This window comes from Rhinolophus sinicus, linkage group LG01, assembly GCF_036562045.2.
Source record: "Rhinolophus sinicus isolate RSC01 linkage group LG01, ASM3656204v1, whole genome shotgun sequence".
NCBI lineage: Eukaryota > Metazoa > Chordata > Mammalia > Chiroptera > Rhinolophidae > Rhinolophus > Rhinolophus sinicus.
In genome coordinates this window covers 138,537,414-138,556,173 of record NC_133751.1, presented here as the reverse complement: position 1 = coordinate 138,556,173, position 18,760 = coordinate 138,537,414, and the positions used below count along the sequence as shown (strand labels likewise).

The window sequence follows — 18,760 nt, the reverse complement described above, 5'->3', positions numbered from 1 at the left end:
AAGGTGTTTTAAGTGGAGGAAAGGTACTTCGCAAGTCTTCTGGCTGGTAAATAGACAGTGCTCTCAATGTGGTTATGCTCTGGGTCACAACAGTATGCGAATACTGAGCAAATTCAAGTCTACAGATTAGGCACTAATTCAGATGACAGGACAAGTCTTTTATTTTTATTTATAACGAGGGTTAGTTTAAAATGGGCAATTTGTATTTTAGGACTTTTATTATTAAAATATTGAGTTTTACAATCTTGAAAATTATCATGTAGTTCTCATTCAAGAATATCTTTTATTTATAACTATTTACCAAAACCTTCACTTAAGCCTTCTGATCAAATTGGATTTGACCAGATATAATACTCTCTATTTCATATACAAAGCATTACAATAGGGGTAGACTATTCTGCTCCTATAAAAACACAGGTAGTTTTGCATCTATAAACAAACCAGCTTTAAAATGGTTCTATGAATTGGCAGTTCATATTTTATTTATGGATGACCATATCAGTGATTTATGCTTGTAGAAAATCTCAATTAAAATCTTCAACTTTGTCAACACACTCACTCATTTATTTATGCTAACAAATTTTTTCAGACGATAAGTAAAGACTAATAATTTCCATATTATATAGACTTCAGTTCCACCCTAGTGGCAGGAGCCAGATGTTTTTCGGGTCTGCTAATTTAAATGAAACAAAATTACCAAATAGTTATCATGTGAAGAATTCACTGTGAAAAACTGTCTAACATTTTACAGTTAAAGAAAGTATACAGACTGAGTCCTAGAGGAGTTTAATTGTAAAATTAAACCCGAAGACAAAAATTTCTGAATTCTATTAGTACTCTACTCTAGACACTTTAAAAGTAGTTCTTCTCAGTCAGTCAGTCGGGTTCATTCCTTTAGTTGTACCTCTTAATTAACTTTTGGGAGTAATAATTAATGTAAAAGATAGTTACAAGTCTTATGGCACAAAGCTAAGAAGATTGGAAGCAGGTGGGAAATTTAATGTGCAGCCTCAAGGCCTCCCCGAGGCAGGAGGCACCTGGAGACTACCCTTAAATTACCGGCAAACTGCACACTGAGAAGAGAGCTGTGCAAGGAGGGCTCGCCTCCTATATATGTTCAAGTAGTGATTTAACTAGTTATGTACAAACCAATCAAACCCATGCAGGCTTAATTTATTTGACGGTTTTTTTTCTTATCTGGCAAAGTTAGTTTCCAAAATAATTCGTAGTGTATGGACTCGGATTTGGAGAACTCACACTCATAGGGAGTCAAGTCTACCTAGACTTGGAAAATCATGAACAAGATAACTGACAGATGCCCAGACTTGACTTGGTTTAACTTAATTTTCAGCAGTCTGAAAACCTGATTTATCTTTCACAGAGAGAAAGACGAAGTAAAAAAAAAAATAAATGACCAAGATTTTAGAGTCATTTGCTCTAAGCTGAATGTACATTTGCTCCTTACAGACTAGAGCAATCATAAATACGGACAATAACACTGATATCTTGGTATATTATGTTAATGACAAAGTAATTCTGGCATTTAACAGCATTGGCAATACCGTGTTTCCCTGAAAATAAGACCTAGCTGGACAATTGGCTCTCATACTTCTTTTGGAGCAAAAATTAATATAAGACCTGGTCTTATATAAGACCGGGTATAGTATAATATAGCATTACAATATAATATGATATGATATGATATAATATAATATAATACCAGGTCTTATATTATTTTTTGTTCCAAAAGACCGTTAGAGTTGATTGTCCAGCTAGGTCTTATTTTCAGGGAAACAGGGTAGGAATACTTTGAAAAAGGTACCCCACGTGCACATCTTATCTACCGGGGGATAACTCCACATTCCCTGCTTTCTTATCCCTTCACTCCCATTAATATAGAGCACATCTTTAATATTACAGAAACAAAAACGAATGTGCAAAAGAGTTTCAACTGGTAATTAAGTTTACCTCAAGAAACACCTTACATGAAACAAACCCAGGATAGAATCTGAACTGACTCTTGAGTTGTTATGGCATGAAATCATTTGTGTTCATATAATGGAAAATACTTCATTCATACAAGTACATCTTTGCACAAATGGAGAATTCCATTGAGCAGAGATATGAAGAAACCACACTGAAAGTAATAGCACTAATGTAATGATGCAATGTGGTATCTTTTAAAAAAGTTCTAAGCCTATTTATAATAGTTTATTACATCACAAAGAAAGATTTATGGCATCCTAATTTTTTATATACTTACTGATAAACCACAAACTGAGGAACTTAGATGTCAATTACTTAGTAATAAGACTGAAACTTCTTGCCAACAGTTGTTATTCCCCTCAGCTTGTTCTACAAGGAATACATGCCATACAAATTTAAAAGAGCAGGTATTTCCATTTTATTTGTATGTTTTTTATGTGTGAGATGAAGCGCCATCTCCACCATGACTTTCTCTTTTACTATTACATTCAGGGAAAAGATTAAAAACTGCAAAGAAAAAAGGAGGTAAATTATTTTTACTTAATATTAGGCATTAAGCAGTCTAATAATTAAAACTGCGTAGTGATAAAAACACTCAACCTTACATCAGAAAAGCCAAGTGAAGCACTATGAAGGAGAGAATAGCAGTGTGAGGAGACACTGGGTCTATTTCCAGGATTTTACATTTTCCTGTGAATGTGGTAATGATGCCTATGTGTTTCTTTTACAAATCTTCATATTTTTCTTTATCCTTGTTACAGAGATAGCAGAATGACACCTTATCTAAACACAAGTAATGCATAAAAATTCTCTTATAACCTAAGGCAATTTACATTGCAAAATAGTACAGAATAAAAAACACTTGAATATTTCTAGCACAAAGATCATTTATTCAAATTTATGTGAGGTGGTGTCAGTCATATTTTGCTCCCTCAGAGGAACAGACTCGACCTCGTTAATTTTGGGACTGCGAACTTGGAGGTAGCACAGGTAATAATCAGGGCTCACCTGACATATAGTACTCCATTGTGATCCACGCGGCGCTGCCAACCCACAGGAACCTGTATCGCTGGAAGGCCTCCATCCTTGTTCCCTCCGTCACACTCCTTGCCTCCATTCATTTTCTGTGTCTGCTTGGGACTCTCCAAAGATATCAGCAATAAGATGATATCCTTATATTACAGGGCATGATGGCCTTCAAAAATGGCCAGTGCAGCGCAGTGGTTCCCAGACTGTACAAAATGCATTGGGAAGCTTCAGCTCAGTTGGGAACCAAGTCCTTGAAATCTGCCATTGTGGAAAAAATCAGTTTCCCATTATAATCTACATTAAATAATGAATATTTAATTCTTAAGGATGGTCTACATAGGTAAAAAGGAGTGCTTATGACTAAGGAAAATCATATTCACCAATGCTGGTACCTGTCTGAAGTAGGGTAGGGGAGGAGAGTAAAGTTTTTAGTTCAACATTTTGTCTTGAACCTTGATGTTGGACTAAAATAATCTCTATTGTTTAGAAACCGGTCTCATTTTTACAGTGTGAGTCGGTTAATATTTCCAGGTACTACCCGCCTTTATAGGCCACATTCTTTAAACTTTCTCTTCATCTTCCAATCAGAATCCAAGATGTTGCAGGTTGGTTCATCTGATGTTTTCATGTCTTCAAAATTCCAATAATGTATCCTGAAACATATGTAAATATGTAAACTGCATATTTATGTTGAAAAACTGGGAACCTGCACACTTTTAAAAACTGAATAAACTGCTAAGTGTACCAAACCATTTTGATGTCTTCTGCCATCAAAATCATGTGACAAATTCAACTTGTTTCCTTCTAACTTGACCCACTTACTCCAGTTAAATCAATTAGCTTGCTCTTCACCACATGCAACTTTCTAATTATTAGAGATAGACCCATAACTATAGCATCACACACACACACACACACACACACACACACACACACACACACACACACCTTCCTTCTGACTCACAATAAAAATGTATCTATCAAAACCTCTTATGACCTGACAGTTGGAAAGTTATGTGTTAACCCAATCACATTTAGTTACTTCTTAATTCTACATACCCCTATGATTTACTTTTCTAATTACCATATTGGTCTAAAGAAGAAAAAGTTTGTTGTTTTTTTAAAGAAAAAATTAAAACGAAAATAACTTATAGTTCATTTCCAAATACAGCGACGATTTGCCCCCACTGTTCTTGAATATGGTGGGAATTACTTTATAATTAAGATTTACAAGCTCTCTTCTATTACGGGGTACGCCCTTCATTCCTTTATTGGGTCACAAAGTACTGTTCGGGGAGGACATATTGGCTTGAAACAGCAGCAGTCAATGCTAGTGTGGAATGCTTATAAGAGGTCATCTTAATGGAACTGTTAAATAAAAAAAGATGGCACATACATTTAAAAAAAGATTTAGTATGTAATCCTTGCAGAAAATGTTATGTCACAGTTGCTGGCGTTATTTATTGTGGTAAACAAGCCTTTTTATAATCAATTTAATATACAGTGTGTGATTACCTTCTGGGTAATTACTCATGAAGATGAATAAAAAATTGTTCTAATGTTATACGAGTGGGACTTATAGTTTGTGAAAAAATTTCCAGTAACAGCATCATCCACAGAATCATAATAATTTACATCTCAAATAACTTAATCAAGTGAAGGTCATATGCTCTCGAAAACTGTTAAATGACTTAAGATTCGTATGGAAGTACTAAAACTGTTTCAAAAAATTCAAATAAAAAGTTAATATTTTAAATAATGTTTAAATATGCATATATAACAATCAACAAATTAAACGGTGTAAATAGATATATAACTACTTAATCTACATTCCTAAACCTCTACATACTTAAATTAACTCCAAGCCCTTTTTGGATCTCTTCATTGGGAAAGCAGGCGAATGCCTTCTAGTAAAGGGCGTCATGTACTCAGGCACACATCTTATTTGTGCGCTTGGCTCTGACACAGATTAAAGGTGTTGGAATGAAGCCTACCAGGTCTGACAATTGAGTTTGTGAACTTGTTGCAACGATGTTGCTAACCGTTTTTTGGTATCAGAGGGATTATTCATTATGAATTTGTACCAACTGGACAAAGAGTTAACCAAGTTTACTATTTGGAAGTGCTGAAAAGCTGCGTGAAACAGTTAGAGGACCTGAACTTTTTGCCAACTATTTATGGCTCCTGCATCACGACAATGCACCAGCTCACAGAGCACTGTCTGTGGGGGAAGTTTTAGCCAGTAAACAACTAACTGTATGGGAACACCCTCTCTACTCACCTGATCTGGCCCCCAATGACTTATTTCTTTACCCTAAGATAAAGGAAATATTGAAAGGAAGACATTTTGATGACATTCAGGACATCAAGGGTAATATGACAACAGCTCTGATCGCCATTCCAGAAAAAGAGTTCCAAAATTGCTTTGAAGGGTGGACTAGGTGCTGGCGTCAGTGCATAGCTTCCCTTCGAAGGTGACCATAGTGATATTCAGCAATGAGGTGTGTAGTACTTTTTGTAGGATGAGTTCGCGAACTTAATTGTCTGACCTCTTATACTCATTTAGCTGAAAGTCGGGGAACCGTGGGTATGGGTGTGGGAAACATTGCCAGGCAATGGGAAAAGCAGCAACAATTTACTGGGAAAAATATGGGGTATAAAGAAGAGTGCCAAGTACTAATACTCACAACGGTGTCTCAAGCTGGTAATTTGCATTACTGGCCCCACTGCACTGTGTCTATGCTTCTCACAGCAATGACCCATTTGCAGGCATAAAGTCCCATTTCTGCCTCCCATTCACTGCACTTTAACCTTGACCGCGGCTGATCATGTATGTGTTTATTCGTATTTCACTCAACAGTTACTGAGCAGCTACTATGTACTAGGTACTATGTATGCCATGTGCTGTATTATAATGATGGTAAGACACCACTTTATCAAAAGCCCAGTGTAATGTTTGGCACTAAAGAGCTGCTCAGTGTAGAAGAACAGAAAGGAAAGAGGGAGGGACAGAGAATTAGCAAGGAAGGGTAAATTCCTCTTTCTCAAGGAGTTCCCAGCCAAGTGGAGTACCCAGTCCTAGTGAAAGATACACGAATATTCTGCCATCGACTTCTGGTTTTGTCAAGTAGCAACAGACTCTGACAACTGAACCTGTTTTTAAATTTTTATTAATAGTCCCTTTTCATAATCATTTTATTACCTCACTTTTCCTAAAGAAATCTATTCAGTGGTCTCTGATCATTAGATTGGACCATTTCTCGTTTTCTCTACTTTTGAGTTTTCTGGACCATTTGATGTCTTTTATTTTCTTTCTTTCTTTCTTTTTTTTTTTGTCAGCCTGCTCTTACATTGACTCCTACTTCCCCGAGACTTGCTGGCTTGCTCCAGTAAGTAATTTGTGGATCTGCCAGATAGTAACAGTGGAGTGATTCCTGTCAAATATCTCCCTCATATTTCAGCTATCGAAAATCACAAATATCTGATGGCTGGGTTTTACTTAGACCAGAAGTTCTCAGAGCATGTTTCTGGGACAAGCATCGTTATCATCAATAACATCTGGCAACTTGTGAGAAATGCACATTCACAGGCCTGACCCCAGATTTACCGAATTAGAAACCCTGGAGGGCAATCTATTTTTTAACAAGTGCTCTGGGGGATTCTGATGCACGCTCAAATTTAAGACCCACCGGCTTAGCCTGATTCCCTTCCCAGGACATGGCCAGTTTCACATCTCTATACCTTGCAGGCAGCCGGCCTTTCCTTCCTTTTGTCTGTGGGAGGATCATCCTTTTTTTGCTGATACTACAGCGTTCTAGAGGCAGCTCAATTTTAAGGGCCACAGGACTCTCTCACATAGCAGAGGTCCAGTACCCATACAGTTATCGTTTATTTACAAGTGGCACTGATTTTCTCAACGTTCATTTTGTGAGTTTGGAAAATACAGAGTAGTTTGAAGATGAAAATAAAAATTGAACTGCAATCTTACTGTTGATTGATAACCACTGCAAACATGGATGCACCTTCGTTTAATCATTGTTTTTAGAAAATCTTAAAAGAACAGATTAAAAAAAGAGAGTTTCATATAATAAATAATGAACTATGGATCCAATTGACAGTGTAAACATTTTGTCAGTTATGCTTATTTTTTAAATTAAAGACTTAGAAAACATTACAGATGAAATTAAATACTATCCCCTTCTCCCACCCCATTTCCCTTTTCAGTTCTAATCCACTCCCTTCCACCCTAAAGGCAACCAGTATCATGATTTTTGTCTGTATCCTTCCAGGCTACGTTTTCATGTTTATTCCTCATATGCATACATATATGTAAATAATATTTGGTATTGTTATATGTGTTTTAAAATTTTACATAAATACTATTATACATATGTATCATTCTGCAACTTGCTTTTTAAAAGTCAACATTGTTTTGAAAACTCTCTGTTGAGATATATCGATCTATCTCTGCTGCAGATATGTTGATCCAATTCATTAATATTTAATATCTGAACAGCATTTTATCATATGATTATACAACTAAATATTCATCTGTTGGTATATCAATCATATTAATGTTTGGTTGTAGGGTCTGCACATTTTCAACTTCACAGGCATTGCCAAATTACTCTTTAAAGTAGTTGTACTAATTCCAGTTTTTTTCTATGTATAAATGTGTCTTTCTCCTTTAAATATTGAGTCATTACCACTTGGTACTTTATTTTTGTCATGAGCATTTTATTATGGCATTATGTTTTTCCAAAATATGGCTTTTACTTGCTGGTTAGAATTTTCTTGGACAGGTGTATATAATTTATTTAATTACATAGATTTTCTCCTAAATTCTCACCATTACAAATAAATCTGAGATAAATATTCCTGTACATAAACTGTGGCCATTTTGATAATTCACTTAGAATTATTTGTTAAAATAGAATTGCATAATTTTATGGCCCTTCATAATTTTCTTACAGTGCCAGAAGGGTGGTTTTAGGAAAGCATTTCATGCCATATTTCTCAACGTTTGAAACCCATGAACGCCCTCTTTTGCTAAATATTAAAATCTATTCTTCATGCCTCCAAGATTCTGATAACTTTATCTTCTATATAGACCAATCATTCAAGATTTAGTTAAGCTTTATTTTTATACTGTGTATTATAAAAACAAGCTTCTCCCCTTTTCCAATTTTTATAAATTTAACATAAAAAGCTACATATCTATAATATTTTCCAGTCACCTCTTCTATAGGTTCCATTATGACCAAACTTGGTTATAAAGGTTTGGTTTGGTTTAAACCCAATAGACACTGGTTAAAACAAAAATGATATTGTCATATGAAAGATACCTCCATTTCACTAATATTCTGGATCAAGAATAAACCTTACACTTAGGACATAATTTAAATTTATTTTACAAACAGTTTTGGTAATAATAATGAAATTCAAAAAAGTGGTGTGTGTGTGTGTGTGTGTGTGTGTGTGTGTGTTTGTGTTCTAAGGACAATATATGTCACAATTCTACCAATATTTTCATTTTCCTGCTTCCTTACAATATGCAAATTAGTCAATGAGAACTGGATTTTGGTAAATTGAATTTTAGTAACTTGATTTATTTCTTTTCATTGGCTTTTTCTGACCATAAAGAATTCTAATTAAATGTCACCTCTTCAAAGAGACTATATTGCAAACCCCAGGTACTCGCTCTCACTTTGTTAATTCACTGGTCTCTCTAGTATCTAATTTTTTTTTTATCATTTATTTGTTTATTGACTATGTCTCCTCACAAGAATTTAAACTCCCTTAGGGTAGGAATCTTGTCTCTCTAGGACCTTCCTATATTCTCAGTTTCTGATATAGTACACCTGGCCTATAGTAGATAATTAAATATTTCTTGAATACTATGCATATTTTAGTCAACATAACTTTATATTCTGATTTTTACCATGTAGGCTTATAAAGTTTTAGCAACACATGTCTAAAATGAAGGTTTTTAAAAGAAGCCAATAGAAGCCAATGAGTATGTGTTTTGACAAAATATACAATGGATTTTTTGCTCTAGATTTATCCTGAATGATCTCATAATCTTTGAGTGATAATTTTTGTGTACAAAAGTATAATAGAGTTTCTAAGAAAATTAATAATGTTAACTTTATATTTTATTTGTAAAGTGCATCAGAGTTTTATTTAAGTGGTATACATAGACATTTTAATTGAATTACTAAAGGAAGCAGTAAAATAAATGGAACAGTATAAAAATTAAAATTAACGCAATAGACCTTTTTTCTCAATCTGCTTTACTGACAATGTTGTCAACATAAGAATAAACTCTCCATGCAGTATTAATGTAGATTTTAAAAGTTACATTACAAAATACCATGAAGACTAAATATCAGAGAATATGACATCATGAAAATAGGTAAGCAGATATTCTTCATAAATCTTCCTGAATAACATCAAACATAATAAATTATCTGAATAACGTTGCACAAACTTAATTAATGGTAAAAATAATGAATCGACTTTGGAATCATGTGATCTGAGTAAATTCTATGAAAATGTTTATAATGGCATCACAGATTGATCTTGTGCTCAGTGGGGTTATTTAAATACACTGTAGCAGAGAATGAATACCCAATGAATTATTGATTTATCAAGGTGAGACTATGCAAATTAGGCAAAACACCAATATTTAATACGTTATATAAATCTAAATCATCATTTATACGTTTTAATACTACCATTATAAACTTAGCTCATGAAATATTTAAAGTTAAATAAGAAGTCCACTCCATTCCTACATTTGCAAGAGTGAACACCTCATGTTCTGCAATTGAGAACAAGTTTCACATAAAACCTACCTCTATACTTAAATTCCAAAACAATACGTACACATAACAGATACTACTGGATTAAAAAAACAACATCAGCATTAGCATTTTAGAGAGTAATGTTGAGTGGCTACAACATAATTATCATTTGATTGGGTAATAAATGGGTATACTCATAATCTTTCTATCATTATTAAATTATGCTTGTTAGAGTAGTCCTAAATGACATTTTCCCTTTTCAATTACCTTTCACCCATATATCACTTATTCAGACAGTTCCTTCATAGCATTTGGCCAGTCCCCTCCATCTAACTTCCCATATGTTTCACCTTTCACCTATTTATGCAAGCTATGCACTTTTACTTATGGCATACGTATCTTGCAGTTATATCTTCTTCCATTAAAAACAAACAAACAAAAAATCCTTCCAATAGATCAGCCCCATTTTCAGTCTGGTTATTATTTTCATTTGGTTCTTATCTTCACTGTGCAGCCACCTCTTTCAAAACATACCTCTCACATATGGTCTTTGTAAGAGACCTAATCTCGGCCAGGCCCTCCTTACTCACTCCAAACTCCCCCCAGCACATTTATGTTTGTTTTATACAGTTGTATCAGGATACCTTACACACAACTTTCCTGCCCTGATCACTGACGCTCTCTAGTTCCAGACATTCTCCTTTCATTGCACAAGAGTGTAAAAGTTTACAACCTATACAAGGGGGATCACATTCAGGTAAAAAGCCTACATTTTTTTTCACAAACTCTGAAGGCATGGGGACAGGCTCCTGAGACTCAGGCTAGTCCTCAGGGTCAAGGTAACAAGCATCCCGGTCGACGTGCATCTATGGTCTGGAGGATTATTTATACCAGGCCATTTCTTGCTACCAAAGTTCAGCCACTCACACATTCTCGTCACATAGAAGCCTTCCAATAACCAAACGCTGAGTATAGCAGAACTGCAATGGCCACACATATTTTGTAGCTCCTGCCATCAGGAAGTAGAATTTATAACTCTACACCTTGCATTGGGGCTGGCCTTGTGATTTGCTTTGCCAATGGAATATGATAGATGTGACACTGCTCGAAGGGCTTCCATCTTTTACTCCTGGTTTTTGTAATGCCATCATCCCATGGGCTGCTGAGCGAGCCACCGTGAGGATGACAGACCAGGTAAAGAGAGAGACGTGGAGCTGGTCTAGCAGGTCCTGCTGAGGCCCCAGACATGTAAGTCAGCCCAGCCAACCCTGCCAACCCATACAATCATGGGTATTATTTCAAATAGCGAAAAACTATTCTGGAAATGAACTGAAAGTCTAAAATACGGTCTGATTTAAGACCATACTGAGAAGCTATGTAGCTCTACTCTTTAATAGCTCTTGACCTTGGGCAAATTTTAAACTTCGTTTCCTCGTAAAATGGAGATTATAGTCTTATAGAATTGTTCTGGGGACATAATATGTTAAAAGTCTTAAATCAGTATCTAGAACATCATAAATATCCAAATTGTTATTATTTAGACGTAGCTATTAAAATCATGTTATAGAACATGTAATAGCACTGGGAAAGGTCCATGATACTGTCAGCTGAAAAAAACCCCAGAGTTGCATGTATAATTATAAATCTTCATTTACAAAAATGCTACTATATATGTAAATATAAGACTAGAATAACACTATCCTCTCAGTGATTGGATATCTGGGTATTAAGAACATGAGTGATTTTTATTTTTTTCGTTGCTTTTCTGTAGTCTCAAAATTTTCTATAATAATGTATTGGCTCTATAATCAGAAAAAAAATATTATTTCCCAAAATTTAAATGTTACATTTATAGAATAGCTAATTATCTTCCTGATCCTCAAAAGCATCAGGGAAGCTTTTTATTAGAAACAGTTATAAGCTATGTGCCTAGTAGTATGCTATTATTTCTCTTTGTTTTAGCTAAGTACAGAAAAATATGTGGAGAGTCAGAAAGAATACTGCATTAACCTTGATGATCTAAAAACTAGAGAGAAAAATTAAGGCTATCTTTTGACTGGTTTAAAATGCCTCAGGGTGTCACTCTTAGATGACCACCTCCCATCCCGACCCTCTTGTGTTCACTAAACCAACACCTATTTATCTCAGTTTAAATGTCACTTCCTAAGAGAGGCCTTCCTGGTTTCCCTAATCACCATATGGCTTTCCAAGTCTAAATGGGGCTCCCCCTGGAATCTCCCCGTACAATATCCAGTACTTCACATACATGACTACACATCATTGAGCTTTCTCTCTGTCCTTGCTATTCTACATGACTGCAAAGCAAAACCTACGGAGACAGTTAACTTCAAGTTAAAGTTTCCCTCTGTGCCTTTAAAAATACAAGAAAGCGAAAAGTGAGGGTCTGTATGCATATGTAGAAAATGATTAGTATTCATTTTACCTTCTTAACAGCTAAAAAGTGAATAATCACCAGCTCTCAAACACATCCTTAATAGAACATTTAGAGAACTGTTTCAAAGTATAGTAATACAACAGAACATCTATGAACTAAATGATAAATTCACTGTAATTCTGAGGGAAAAAACAGTTTATAATTTATTTCTATATATTAGGCACCAGGATAGTTTGCTATTTTTGCTTTTCTATATTACAGTAATTTTTTCTCATAGGGAATATTTAGAAAAATTACTTGCCTGCATTAATCTATTTAAGAGTACAGTAAGCAAGCTTAAGGGATAATTTTCACATCTTATCTGTGCATTGCTGGTATTTTGGCTACTCAAAGTGTGTTCAATGTATTTGTATATAGGTTAAATCATTGTTGAAAAACGACGTACATCAATATTGTTTTTTCCCAAAACTGTACTAAGAATGAAACAATTGTGAATTATGCCCATTTGCAGTTGTGCAATATAATGAAACAACTAATATTCATACACTCTTACTATAAAAATGTTTAGCATTCTTCAATTTACCTGGCAGTGGATGTCAAGTTTCTACTTGGAGTAATCAGTTCTGTAGAGAGGTAATGGTACCCCCAGTAACCTTGAAAATCAGGTTACTCTGCAAGTGAAAATAGGACGATTCCTTAGCCGGTGAAAAAAACCCACCCACAGACATTGTCTCTAAATCTGTATCAATATCTAGGAACACTTAAGTCTGATCAACGTCTCCAGAAAACGTAATTAAATGTAAACGATAACTAAAGTCTAATAAATTGTCTGATAAGGTCTCCCAAGATGCAACACGAGGACGATCATCTCTGTGTGGATTCTAGAAAGGTGAGCCCAAAGCGTACAATCGCTAAGCTGTGCGAAATAAATGATCATTTACTGGGTCTATATAGCTCACTCATCAGTCACAAACTGAGTTAAGTAGTAATACCTTGTATTGTTTCCTTGTGTCCTATCAAATGTCTCAGTGAGACATTTAGCATTTAATCGCTCACTGGACCGCAGAGGGAGGCAGAGAAAATGCAGCAGCAGCCAGAGAAATCTTAGGCAAAAGTACTCAGGTTGGAGAGGAAAGGAGTTTCAATATCAGCAAACCAGGTGCAGAGTATTTTAGAGAACATACTGAGGAAAAGCAAAACTGGTAGAAAATAAATTCTTCAGTTTAACCAATAGGTAAGCAAACTATAGGACCAAGTTACAAACAGGACAGGACATGGGGCCAAATCCCACCTGGAGAAGTGTTTGGCTTGTATGCAGTTTGAGAATAATAACAAAAGTGAATTAGTTGACAATATTTAAACCAAAATATTTCACATGAAAACGTTCATTTCCTGCTTTACCTGAGAAACTGGACAATGTGGTAACACTAGGTCAACATTCCTGCCTTGTAACAATTATCTGGAGCAGAGCAGTGGCTGCTCCTTCAGAAAGGACTCGGCTCTCCAGGTCAATGAAGTGGCTTCCTGCTTCATTCCCACCAGCCTGGCCTCTGTAGGCACTTGGGTTTCCAACCTCTGGAACAGAAAGGACCTTGAGGTAAGGCTTGAAGGATTCACTTTAGCCCTTGACAAGAGGTACAACTTATTATTATTTTTTCTAATGACCACTTCATTTGCACTTCACAGTTTCTTCACAAGAGTGGAGGATGAACTCTTAGTGGCTCCTCATGCATCAGTAGTATGTACAGGGCACTGGTACGCCCGCTAAAACCACACGCATGCAGCTAACTTCCTTAAGGAAACGGAGTTGACACAGACTGTGGCGATTCTTGAATTAGAGGAGGTAGAGGGTACAGAAAATTCTCACCCATCTTCAATCCTCTATCTTGCTTTTTTCCTTAGTAACATCATCAGCAATGCCACATTATTATTATCTCAGGAACGCGTGTCAGGATCAAACAATGATGCGACCAAATTGTACATGACATTATTAAGAATCATAAAATGCCATTGCTTTAGTTTCTCACATTTAAAATAGTTTTCTTTTGGCAAATAAGGAAAAAAAAAAGATAAGGGCTTTCAAAAGTGCACTTGAGACGTTCCTTATTACCCCATCCTCTATTTCCTCCTGGCCATCAGGGAGACACTGACAAGGCTCTGCCTCAGCCTGGAAAACAAATCCTTGTGACAGTCTAACTCATTTTGTTGTCTTTCCAGGGTCTCTTAACAACCTTCTGATTACTTGGTGGATTTCATAGGTGCTTTGATATCACTACGTTAGTAACTTGGATACCAGGTACATATATTTCGGTCAATGAAAACAAACAAACAAACAAACAAATAGGTCATCTAGCTTATAAATTAATTTCCTGTAAAGGCAGACAGTCTGTGTCAGACCCTCAAGGTGATGACCCTTGAGAGCAGTGGCAAAATAACTTTTTAAATTAGAAGAGCAAGGACCACATCCTGGACCATAGTTACTCCACAGGGTGCTTCTCCACCTTTGAGGTCTTTCCTGATAGCCAGCCTACTTTTTCTTTTCTTTTTTGATTTTGGGGCAAAGCAGAGAGATGTGTAGGAGAAATGTGTACGTGAGGGTGTAGCAGCGTGCTGGAGCGCTGCTGTTCCTCTGAAAGCAGCCAGGAGAGACCAGGAGCAGCTAAGGGATGTGGGACCAAGGTGAAATAACTCTGTTTCTAGAATCCTGTATACTCCAGGCACTCCAGGCTTTACATTTAATATTTTAAGGATTTATTGGGCAACTACATGTGAGGCACTGCATGGACAGTAGAAACCCCAAAATAAAAAATACAGTCCCCATCTCCAGGAGCTTGCTGTCTGGGAGGTGGAGGGTGGGGAGTTGAGCAGTCAGGTAAGTAGGTAATTACAACACTGAAGGATATCAGCCATGATAGGGCTAAGTGTGGAGTGCTAAACGAGCACAAAGAAAGAGCTAGTCTAGTTTTCAAGGATTAGAGAAAAGGGGTGGTCACAATACATCTAATGATGCATAGAAATTAGATAGTCAAAGAAAGGTGAGCAGGAGAGCAGAAACCTCACATAATCCACGCAAATGATCTTAGTTCCAAAAGATTAACATTGAAGATTTTCCACTTCTGTCTGGTAATAACAATTCCAATATTGCACTCATTTTTAGCTGGTAAGCAAGCATAAAGGTTTCATTTTGTCAGACCTTTTAACCTTGAGATATGATAAGTCATGAAGCATTAATGAATATTTTCCACAGAAAGATCTGATGCCTGAAATAGAAAATGATGACCTGACATCTAGATAAACAAATATTGTTTTCTAGAAGAAATAATATCAAAGAATGATGATTCACTTCAATAAGAAAGTAATATTAGATGTGAGTCCATTGGGAGCAGAAGCTAAAAGGGGCAGGACACGGATGAGGGAGTCATAGTGTATAGATAGAGGACTTCAAAAATATTTGGAAATATATTTTTTAATGAAAAAAAGTCCACAAATGATAAAAATAAAATGACTATTGTGCTCAAGTTATTTTAGCCAAATATATAAATACTATTTGCTACCATTTATCTTACCATCTTCTGGAATCTGCACTGAGCACTTTGTACATACCGTGTTTCCCCGAAAATAAGACCTAGCCGGACAATCAGTTGTAATGCATCCTTAGGAGCAAAACTTAATATAAATTATAGTAAAATAATACCAGATCTTATATTAATTTTTGCTCCAAAAGACACATTAGAGCTGTTTGTCCGGCTAGGTCTTATTTTCGGGGAAACACGGTATTATGTAGTCATTTAATCCTTGTCACAATTGTAAAAGTGGTATTATTTTTTCTTTTTCAGAGTTGAGGAAACTGAGGCAAGGGAAATTAAATAGCTTTACCCTCTCTTTTCCTCTCTGCTAATTTATATCCCCCTTTCCTACTTTATTTTGTTTCTCCATAGTATTTATCACTATCTAATATATTACATATTTTACTATTTACCCTATTTGTCTGTCTCTTCTGAGAAGAATGTAAGCTCCGTGAGTATACGAAAATATCAGTGCATCATAACAGATAAAAATCTACTATTTTTTGCTTTGGGTTCAATAGCTCCTTGAAGACTGGCTTTGTATAACACCTTTTTTATTTCTCATAATACAAAGTACAGAACCTTACACATGCTGGACAAAAATACATGTTGAGTGAACAATGAGCACAATTAGTCAGTAAGCATATACTGAGCCCTTGCAAGCTCAGCACTGCACTCATTACCATAAGATAGGGAAGTACAAAACACCATCAGTGTTCTTAACATTTAGGAACGGAAATAGGTGGAAGCATCTGGAATACCTAGGGTACAAAATAAGAAGTTCTTACATTTCATTACTTCCATTCTTCCATCATCTAATGCTGGGTAAAATGCTTACTCACTACTCCCTCTAAGACACCATAGTATTTTGCTGCATTAAACTTTCTTGGAAATGCCGGGACAATTCACAACTCTATGCCTATGCACTGTTGTTCCCTGGACTTAGAAAGATTTCCTCCCACTTTCTTAAAGCAATCTTCTCTTCTTTAACCCATCTCCAGGGTCAACTTTTCCATGAAGCCCCCTCCAGCCTTCTGCTTAAGAGTTACTTGTTCACTCCTCTCAGTCTACAGTGCTGTTTACATATACTATGTAACAGCACTCACCACACTTTGTTTTATCTACACACATCATTGTTTCCTGTATCTTTGGGTTTGTGGTTGTCAAACACATTACTAGGTTCATGGTATTGGAACAGAGTGCTTTGAGTTGACTTATTTGTTTTTTTTTACCTTTCAATACTACATAACTTTTTTAATCCCCCTAAAATATAACTATAAATAGAAAAGTTCTTGTTAATAATATGTTAAAACCACCCAGTGATATATAAGGTTAATTGCAGGTGTGTATTCAACTAAAATTAGATGGAGACTGAATAGAATCACTTTCTGATTTTATTTTTAGTACAATTTCTAGATTCAGGGAATGTCTCCATTGCATAGAATAGTGCCTGTCAGACAGAAAATTACTTGTTGAATAAATAAATAAGTGCTTATATACAAACCATGTCACTAAATGCTACATTGCATCACATAAACTAAATGTACTATAGGAACTCAGAGATGAGGTAACAAATAATAGAACAATGAACTATGGGTTAGGAAGTTTGGTATCTGCAATTTTCTAGCTGTACAACTTTGAGCAAGACACTTAACCTGAGTTTAATTTTTCAGCTTGTAAAATTAATGGATTGGACTAGACCAGTCGTTTTCAAATTATTTTAGTTGTAGATCTCTTTTGTCTAATAAACTCTAAATGGAACCTCCATTATATAAAACAGAAAAAGACATTTGTCAGTAATAATTCATTTTATAAGACCAAATTAAAGTACTACTTATCAAAATCCATCAATAAGAATAATGGACTACACTGATTAATAAAAAGTATAAAATCTAGGGACATAAGTGACAGTTGCAATTTTAAATCTCCATCAAGAAATTCATTTCTGTACTTTGTTTTGGCTTTATAATATCAAGACAATTCTCTGTATTAGAAAAGCTATTGCAAATGGAAACATTTTTTTAATAGCTAATTTGGCTTTGGCAATATTAAGATCTTTGCAATTAAAATAGTCTAGAAGCTTGAAGGAGGAATAAAGAAAAATATTGCTTCCAAAATTGAATGATTATATCTAATCATTACTCATGTGTCTAGTCATGAATACAAAATATGGGCAAGAACTACCCAAAACTTAAATTAAGCAAGAAAACTTTCCTTACTATCACTTTATCACATTAATTTGTCATTGCAAAACTACTAAGGAGTGATAAGGATACATGCAGGAAGATGTTCCTGTGCTTTATTTGTATTTGTTCAATAGAGCATATTCATATATATGCTGCAGCAGTGTTCTTGCTCAAATAATTTGACTTGGATATATAATAATGGACTCAAGTTTTTAAAAAGCCCAGCAAAGAACTTAAAAATAAAAATGCGTACTCATAAAAAGTTCAAATATCTACATAAAAATTGGTAGCAAATCTTTAGTCAGCAGTCCATAAAAATATAACCTAGCAGCACAGTTTATTTTTGTCTCATGGTATGTTCATGTGTTACAATTGGTATAACAGACTTGAATGTACATGTTTATTTTCATTACAATGTTAAAAAACTTAATATATTTTTAAAATTTAAATTTGTGTCTAACATTTGGAAAACTCTGAAGAACCTCCTCTGATTTTGATATTCTTCTGCTCCTTTTGATTCTGTCATTTCTGCATAAGCTAGAAAAGCAAGAAAGGCTTTCTAAAGATGACTTCAATTTTGTTCAACTCAATCTTATATACTCGTACGTTTGCTGACGTAAGACACCGGGGGACAGAGAAGAGCCTGATCAGATTGAAGTGGAGAGCTTGTATTAGGGAGTATCGTGAATAGAGAAACATGTCAGTCTTCCCGGTATAGGGTGAATCACTATGCACATAAGTGAAAAACAGCTTTGGTATCGTACATCCATGGCAGTTTTAACGCAAGCATTG

At 35.3% G+C, this 18,760-nt stretch overlaps 1 protein-coding gene across 15 annotated transcripts in view; it reads right to left on the bottom strand.

Moving 5' to 3' along the window:
* MBD5 (methyl-CpG binding domain protein 5) overlaps positions 1–18,760 on the bottom strand; it is a 372,589-nt gene that overhangs the window by 55,618 nt on the left and 298,211 nt on the right. For 10 of the 15 annotated variants that reach the window (XM_074335952.1, XM_074335923.1, XM_074335956.1 and 7 more), the window contains 2 exons: positions 13,618–13,791; positions 2,995–3,668 (listed from right to left, as the gene is read on the bottom strand). In XM_074335952.1, the coding sequence (XP_074192053.1) occupies positions 2,995–3,107 (113 nt within the window). In that variant the 5' untranslated portion in view covers positions 3,108–3,668; positions 13,618–13,791. Of the gene's footprint in view, positions 1–2,994; positions 3,669–12,799; positions 12,888–13,617; positions 13,792–18,760 lie in introns of all 15 variants that reach the window. The other 5 variants (XM_074335937.1, XM_074335941.1, XM_074335960.1 and 2 more) reach the window with 5 other exon arrangements.